The sequence below is a fragment of the Corvus kubaryi genome, unplaced genomic scaffold (genome assembly GCF_017639235.1).
Source record: "Corvus kubaryi isolate FWS band 111438036 unplaced genomic scaffold, C.kubaryi_AGA036_p1.0 37149, whole genome shotgun sequence".
NCBI lineage: Eukaryota > Metazoa > Chordata > Aves > Passeriformes > Corvidae > Corvus > Corvus kubaryi.
In genome coordinates, this window is record NW_024581039.1 from 634,982 (window position 1) to 643,665 (window position 8,684).

Genomic DNA, 8,684 nt, shown 5'->3' on the forward strand with positions numbered 1-8,684 from the left:
AAGGCAGCTTCCTAATATGTTTCTCTTGCTTCACCACAAACAGTGGGGGAGTCCAAGTGTGTTCTGAGCTATCAAACACCAAGCACAGTCAAACCAACAGGCGAAGAAACCGTAATCACAGAATTAATTGTGAGTTCATGCCTTGGACAAAAGAAAGTCCCATCTATGTGAACAAAAAAATAAGCAGCTTTGATCCTCCCAGATCTCAACACAAAGCTGCCTTCTCGCTTTTCTAAATTCTCCATACACTAACTCTGCTTCTTCCCTCCGCTTGTTACAGGATTAGATTTTATCACCTGGACTTCCACTTTTAAGTCTTTCCATCAGGCATGACTGCAATGAATTGTTCTGACCAGGCTTGGTCACTTACGTTCTCTCAGCTGCTGCCATCTCTCTGCTGAGTGGCTTATCTTTTGGCTCCAAAATTGATATTCCTGCTTCACAATAGGCAAGAATAATTTTCTGCCTGTTTGGTGAATTAAAGCACTACCCAAAAAGAACACTCAGAGATCATTCTTCTATCACAGCCATTTGCCTTTGTTCTGTGTGTTGCAGCAGTGCAACTCTAGTCTAGGATGAAAATTCATCATTTATGTTCAGCCATTCCTTGTGTGACCAGGTAAAAGTGTCAAATATTTACTGTTAAATGCAAATATATAATTAAACACAAGGTAAGGATTAAGTCTATTCTACTTTAGTAGAAATTTGGGTGTGATACACACTGTTCTGGAACAAAAGCTGGTTTCTCGTGGTTTTTTGCATATTGATGCAGATATGATACCCTGCATTAATATAAGGAATTAACAGCTAAAGTGGAATGTACAGCTATAACCACCAGAAATAACATAGATTTCCTTCCAATAGCAAAGCAAATTTAACAAAGATGTTTTTCTCAGATTGGTTCTAATTGCCTCTGAGTTAGTGGTCTGAACCCTAGTGTAAATTACTGGTATGCTCAATGAGGTTTTTAGAGACTGAGATTTGTTAGTCTCCCTTATGTTGATTGTACAGCCTGATAATTTTGTCCCAACCACCATTTTCAATCTCTGTTTTCTCAGGGTTTTTTTATAAAAATAAAGGCAAGCAGATTTGTACACAAAGGCAAAAACCTCTATTGAAAAAAAAATCTGTCTAAGTACTATGGTATGAAAAACCTACTCAGAGGAATTGCAGAAAACCTTTTGCTGGGCGAGAGTCAATCCAACATTTCAGTGGGCAGATCCCACTCGTATAGAACACGTAACTTTGTTACACACCTTTATAATTAAACTCTTAATTGCACAAAGACAATTCAGAATCTTTTCACCCCCTTTGAGTTTTGTCTTGTATATTTTCCTTCTCTCTAAGTAATTACTTCTGAATACTGGATCTGCTGAAGGGGTAGAGTAACAAATGCTTTTCTCTGAGTATTTAAAGGACAGCAGAGAACTAACCTGAAATCACGTAAACTTAGAGGAACTCCTGTGCAGTAAGTAAAAGAATACTGGTGTCACTGGAAGAATAATCAGGTGAGAAGGTGATGGATCTTATCTAGATCATGCCTAGCTCGTGTCCTTGGAGCTTTCTTCCCAATTTGCCATTTCTGTTCATTCCTGAGAGCATTACAGCTTCCCATGTGATCTAATGCCAGTTCTGCCTCTCTTAGTCAGTCCAACTGTTCACCAACAGAAAAGTCTTGATGAATTTCTGGCAAATTACAAAAACACCGCTCCGGTCAGACAAACTGTTTGTTTCCATTTATCTTAGTAGCATTTCCATGTGTCCTCTGTTCTCCCATTCTCAGTCTTCAGGGGCTAATTCTAAACTTGGTGAATGCCTGACTTGGTTTGGTCCATTTAATTCCCAGGAAATCAGGCTCTGGGCTGTCACCTGTATCTGTGCGGCTGCTTGCTGCTTCAGGCTCATGCAACCATTCAGTGACGAACTGGAAATGTGTGTGAAGTCTCCCTGTGCTGCTGGGGGTCTGACACACTGCCAGGCACGCTCTGAGCAGCCCCGGCCCATCCCTGCCGGCCGCCATGCCTGCAGAGGGCACCGAGGGGGCGCCACACACGCCTGCGGCTTTTCTGGGTCTCTGCGCTCTTCTCTGATCGAGGCCGTGTCGCGGTCCCTGAGCAAACACTGAGGTCACCGCTAGCTGCTGCCATGAGATGATTCCGCTCACAGCGGCTGAGGAGGAGACTGCGGTGCCCCCTTTGATGCCCTCACACCCCTCCGCGTACACGGCCCCTCACGCCGTTCCCGCGCTCAGCACAACGCCCCCTGCCGGCCACTGCTGGCCACCCCCGTCCGCCCCTCACCGTGCGCGCCTCCCGCGCGCCCCCGCCCCACCCTCCCCGTCCCGCCAATGAGCTGCGCACACGCAGCGGCGGCCCCGGGTTGCCCGCGGCAATCGCCTGACCCAAAACACGCCATCCGGGAGACCGGTGCAGCCGTCCCGATGCTTCTCGGGCGGGCGCGGGTCTTCCCGCCGAGCCGGGGCGTCTGAGCGCCCACCGACGGTTCCTTCGTACAGCCAGCTGCTCAGGCACCTCCAGAGCCAAGAAGCAAGGGGCCTCGTCATCAGGACCTTTCGCTAAGGTACATCTGGGAGTTGTAGTTCACCTGGCCGCGGAAGCCCTCTGTGCGTCAGCAGGACGGGAGAGGAAGGAGACTACAGATCCCAGAGAACAGCGTGGGCCCCGCTGTCGTCCCGGGTGCTGCGCTGGGGGCGCGGCTCTGGCTGGCCCAGGAGCGGCGGGATCCGCGGTGGGGCCGCGATGGATCTGTTCGGGGACCTGCGGCGCATGAACAAGCGGCAGGTACCGGGGCTGCGCCCGGAGCCCCCGCGGCTCTCACCCCTCACCGGGGAGCGGGGGTTTTCAAACGCCAGCGTGCAGGGTTCTTCCCACCACTGTACCTGTGTGCTGCTGGGAAAAGGAACAAAAAATTAAGGAGTGTGGCTATGGCGCATCCGCTGCTGGAAGGGCTGGCGGAGCAGGAGAATTTGGGGGCAGAAAGTCAAATCAGTGATTTTCTAGATAAGAAATTCCAGTATGACTGCAGCAGGAAATGATCCTTTGTCGCCTCTTGTCTCCTACAGCTCCTCTTTTTAAACAAAAGTCGCTCTCAAAAAGTCAGCCTTTGCTGATAGTCCGGTGTTCCACATGTCCCTCTAGGATATTTCTGGGCTCGGGTGGGAGTCAGGGCCGTGTGGCCGAGTCAGGTTTGATCGTTTGCCAGGTCGCTTCCCCAGCTTTACAGGCCTTTATCAGAGTATTTGCCTCTGTCACTGACACACAGGAGTGGATTAACCCAAGACTAAGGCACACAGAGGATCCCAGGTTTATGCTGCAGTTTGGTGGATTATGGCATGGCAATCTATGCCACCAAACTTGTGTTGAAATACGATTTTAGCATAAAAGCCTAGAATTTGTGGTGCACTTGGGTTGAAGGTCTATGTTGTGCTTCTAGATACAATACAGTACCTTTAAAAAACAAATTTCTTGTTTCACACAGCTGTATTACCAAGTCTTAAATTTTGCTATGATTGTGTCTTCTGCCCTAATGATCTGGAAAGGGCTGATCGTGGTCACTGGCAGTGAGAGCCCCATTGTCGTGGTACTCAGGTGAGTCGATGGAAGGGCTGTCTGCTTCGAGTCCAGGTACTGCTTTGCCTTTTGTCTCCTCCCCCTTCCCCTTGGACACATTTGGAATTTGAAATCTCACTTATTTAAAGAAGGACTCAAACACTTACTTTGTTCTAGCTGTTTTTGGGCTCTGGCAAAGGCCACACTGTCAGTAGCCATGGCCCAGTTTCCACTGAGGTTTATAGGAGCAGTAAATGTGTGAGACCTTTTAAAATCCAAGTTCCTTCACTTAATGGGTGAACTCCTGCAGATTGCTTTCTGGGATTTGGGTTGTGTTAAAGGTCTGAACAATGTTACTGAAGGGGTTAAGCTACAGATCTCAGTTAAAGTTGTGGGTTTATCTGTAAGAATTAAATGTTCTTTGATTTCATGGTGCTTCTTTCATTTATGCCAACAAACTCTCTCTTTCTTGTTGTTTGTAGTGGCAGCATGGAACCAGCTTTTCACAGGGGAGACCTGCTGTTCCTAACAAATTTCCATGATGACCCAATCCGAGCTGGTGAAATAGTTGTTTTTAAAGTTGAAGGCAGAGACATTCCAATAGTTCACAGAGTTATCAAAGTACATGAAAAGTAATGCAACTTGGCATTTTCCTTGTTTGTAAAGCTCCTTTCCTTCCCCATGGCTTTCAGTGACAGTTTGTGGTTTACTGTGTGGGAAGGGCAAGTGAGGATAAGCAGTGAGAGAAAGCTCAGTTGTAGCATGTGATCCACTTCTGTCCCCAGTTCTGTGCCACACTTCTCAAGGGTCTGAGACCTTTCCCTCAGCCAAACTGCTCAGGGTTGGAGCAGGTAAAGCTGTGCCCAGGAGGGATCCTGGCAGCAGGAATGTGCATGGGAGCAGAGTCCACTTCTGTGCTGATGGTTGTACAGTTAGGATTTTGATTTTAAGAGCAAATTTTTGATGGAAGGTGGAGATTCAGAATCAGGGTGCAGCCTGACGGGTGTGTGAGCTTTGCTAACTGAAGTTTTCCAAATTTGACTCAGGATAAAAGAAGAGATTCTTCTTATTATTGTGTCTCTTGGCCACACTGCCCACAACAATTCTTGCTGAAAAGCACCCGGGAGAGGGCTTGGTTTGGCCTTGATTGCAGATGCCTACTCTGCTAAACAGTTGCTTCCAAACCACAATTCTGCTCCCTGTTCTGCACAGTGAAAAGCTATGCTGGAGGTGGCAAGCATTGACATATTTGCTCCATGAACTGAAGGTGTTTATTTCTTGAGTAATATCTGTTCTTCCGTGCTTTTTAAAAATTTCCAAGAATCATCTATTTTATTTCTTTTTATTATCTAATTTGTCTTTATGAGAACTCCTCATTTCTTGTTATCAGTACTTGAGCAAATTTCATTTGAAGACTGTAAACTTAAGAACTTTATTTGAATTTGTGTTCTGTTGAAGATACAGATAAACACACGGGGCTTTTGTTGAGGAAGCTTAGTGCCTGGATGGACAATGTCCCTTTCATGTCCCTTGCGTAATTGCTTACATCAAACAACAACCTAGGAGTGCTGTAAAAAATGTTTCTTGTTAATATCTGTTGATAGATAAAGTCAGTAATGTCTGTAATGTTAATGATTTAATGGTGCTTGTTCAATAAGCAGGGCTGAAAGCAAACATTGTTATCTAATCTTGTAGCACTTTTCATCCTCATTTGCTTTGTAGATGTTAATTGAGATTTTTTAAATTATGTGCTATTTAGTTTATCACCTCTGCCTTCTAGAGGAAATGGGAACATCAAATTTCTGACTAAAGGGGATAATAATGAAGTTGATGATAGAGGCTTGTACAAAGAAGGTCAGAATTGGTTAGAGAAGAAAGATGTTGTTGGAAGAGCAAGAGGGTAAGTAAAGCAAAATGTACTTTGTAATTAGATAGAAAAATTAGCTCTTAAGTCAGTTCTGCTGTTGATACAAACTAGATCTGATGTATTTTTAAAATTTCTTAAATAGAATTGTTATTAAAAAGAAAACCTGGAAAAGTTGCTTCTTATAGTCCTCCCACTGATGTGGAGTGTGGGGAAAAAAAAGGACATTTAAGAAATAGTTCACCTGAAAATGCAAAATTAACCAGCTTATCCTTGTAATTGCTGGAAATTCCTAGGAAATTGTTTTGGTATTCCACAGGAATTTTATGCACGGTTTGAGCTTTTGACTTTGTCCCCTTCTCCAGCTGAGCTGAAATCTCTTCAGATTTTCTCAGATAGCTTTGATTAAGGAAAACTAATTAATTTTACTTTGTATTCAGATCTGCATTAGTCCCAGGTGTAAATGATGGGATTGCACTGAAATATTCCAGACTGAGCAACATTAAAATACTTCTGTGTAATATTTGAGGGTTAATTTTTACATTCACCTCTTTTATCAATTACAGGTTTTTGCCCTATGTAGGAATGGTAACTATAATAATGAATGACTACCCAAAATTTAAGGTATGTATACCGACATTTTGAATACTTGAATTGCTAGAATAACAAGGACAGACAGTAAGAACCTTGCTTCTAAGTATAGATGTTAATAAATTTGTGTCTGTGGTTTGGTACCTAATGTAGAATGAGCTGGGTTTCCTTACTTACTGTTGGGCAGTAGAATTTGTTGTTTGTAATGAGTTGAAAACATGTCATTTATTAGAATTTTGTGAGTTAAGTGTATCCAGTTGTGATGCCTGGTTATGATTGATTTGATCACATTAAAATCTTCCTGCAATTCTGTAGGACCAGAGCGCTGTAATTGTGGAGGGTGTGATGTTTGAGAGGGCACCCTTTAAAGAGTTTGTGCTTTCAGAGCTCTGTGGAGAGGAATTGTAACGAGTCTGTGTTCTGTGTTTCTTTGCAGTATGCTCTCCTGGCAGTGATGGGAGCATATGTACTGCTCAAACGGGAATCCTAAACACAAGAACAAAGGGAAATATACAGGGGAGAAAAAACTAATATATTTCAGATGGTTTCATTTCTGTATACGGTTACAAAATTGTGCAAGCTTTTGTCTTGTCTAAATAAACTACACCTAATGAGTGAAGCTGTTGGCTGCTGGCTAATTACAAAATTACATATTTACCACCTTCTACAGACTGCTCTCAGCTAGCCTGGCACTGGTTTGGAGGACACTGTCATATGCTGGAGCAGCCAAGGGCTCTCCTGCCATGCCACGGTGGTTTTTCTTGAGTGCTGCTGCATCTGAACCCACTTTCGCCCTCCTGTTTGTTTTGAGGGTTATTTTTAATCTGTCAGTGCCCTCTTTTCTCCACCATACAAACTGTTTTGATGAGTGCTTGTAAGGACGCAGAATCTCTGAACAGGTAGTGAGTTGTAGGAGTTTAGTCAGAGTTACGCCTGAGGGAAGTTGGCTGGTTGTGGTTCACTCTGCCTTGGTGCTGAGCAGTGGGGACACAGAGCTTTTTCCCTGAATTTGAAACTTGCTCCTTCATGGGGTAGGGAAAAAAGCCCAGACGGCCTGATTTTTAGGGGCCTGATTTTTAGGGACTGTGTGTGTTGCTGGTATTCAGGCTGTTGACAATTCTGCCTTTTGTGTTCTAGCTCTTAAACAAACCTATCAAAAAGGTTTTCTGGGGCTTTAATAACACTTGTAAGTTACTGAATGAATAGCACAGTAGTACACTTCAGGGATATTGCCAAGAAGGGGAAACCAGAACTCTTATGCCAGTTTGGAGAATGTATTATTCTCTCCTATCATATAACACCTGAGTAGTGTTAAACATAAAATTGATTTTTTCATTTAAAAACTTACCTGATAACTGTGTTTTATGAATTTTGGTATTTTTCTCTTCTCTTCAAATGTCAGTGTTGTACCTTCAACAAAGCAGAACTTGTTTTCCTTGCTGGCTTTGTTTTTGTAGCTTTGATAAGGAACAGCATGATGCTTTTTTCCTCCGGAGTTCTGTTTCTTCTGTAATCCCTTACCTCTGCAAAAATACTCTTATTATACAATAATGACACCTTTTCTGTTGTAACAGCTCATGCTCAGCAGACAACTGCTGAATTTCTTCAAGTAATATTACTTCTTTTGTGTCCTGCTAAGCGGTTTTCATGTCCAACTGTATTATGAAAATTACTTATTTTGTGTCAAATTGTGTAGAAATAAAACTGAGTATAATAAATGGCATGGCAGAATAATGCTGGGATCCTTAATGCAGTCTTCCTGGACGTGTATCATCCCAGTTAAGAAAAAATTATGTCTTGTTTGGAGACAGTGTATGTGCAGTAAGATTTTTTTCCTTCTCTTGGTATTGCTGAAATCCAGATTTATGCTGTCCACCTACCCCAGTGCGAGCACAGTCAGCTCTGACTTGGAGAGTGCAGTTGGACATTTTGCAGCTGGCAGATGTGACACTGGGATCCAGTCACAGGAGTGGCTCAGAGCTGTGCCAGGGGGGGATCAGAGTGGATGTTAGGAAGCATTTCCATACTGAGAGGGTGCTCAGACCTGGAACAGCCTCCCTGGGGAGAAGGTGGATGCCCCAGGCTCAGCATTCCAGCAGCACTTGGACAATGCCCTTGAGCTTTCTAGGCAGCCTGGAAGGGCTCAGGCTGTTGGGCTGGATGGTCTCTGTAGGCTCTTCTGGTTCACAGGCATGTCCATAAATGCTTCCCATTTGAATTCTCCAATTATTCAACCCCTCCACCACAAAAATCATAAACTCTAACTTGTGATGGCTGCCGCAGCAGCCTGGCACACATTAAATGTGCAGTGAGCAATCAATCACTGTGGTTAAGCTTCAACTATCCAGGGCTTCCCAAAATGCAGCACAAACAGTATCAACTATCTTACACTGGGACTTATTAAATAAATGTTGTTATTTCATATTATTCAGCCTCTGTAAAGTTGTGGAGCTCTTTTCTGTGAAATGTCTTCAGTTCTTCAGGGAACTGTTGCTGCACTGAGTCAGTGTTCAGGTTATTTGCAGAACACCTGCCCTGAGTGCAGGTTGGAAATTCTGGAGATTAGTCTATTCAGCATCTTCAACATTTACAGAGTATTCCTCAGTGATTGTGCCTGTTATTACATTGGAGATAGTCTTCCACCAGTGTTTGTTCTGTAC

At 43.8% G+C, this 8,684-nt stretch overlaps 1 protein-coding gene across 2 annotated transcripts; it reads left to right on the top strand.

Annotated features, from left to right (window-relative positions):
- The first annotated feature begins 2,618 nt into the window (after window positions 1-2,618).
- Window positions 2,619-6,643, top strand: SEC11C (SEC11 homolog C, signal peptidase complex subunit). 2 transcript variants are annotated; one of them, XM_042021545.1, is made up of 6 exons: window positions 2,619-2,801; window positions 3,499-3,608; window positions 4,052-4,201; window positions 5,329-5,469; window positions 6,000-6,057; window positions 6,461-6,643. In XM_042021545.1, exons 1-6 carry the CDS (start codon window positions 2,760-2,762, stop codon window positions 6,512-6,514), a joined length of 555 nt encoding a protein of 184 aa, XP_041877479.1. In that variant the 5' UTR covers window positions 2,619-2,759; the 3' UTR covers window positions 6,515-6,643. The 2 variants fall into 2 exon arrangements, with proteins under 2 accessions (XP_041877479.1, XP_041877480.1); XM_042021546.1 differs by having other exon boundaries at window positions 2,620-2,801; window positions 5,350-5,469.
- The last annotated feature ends 2,041 nt before the right edge of the window (window positions 6,644-8,684 follow it).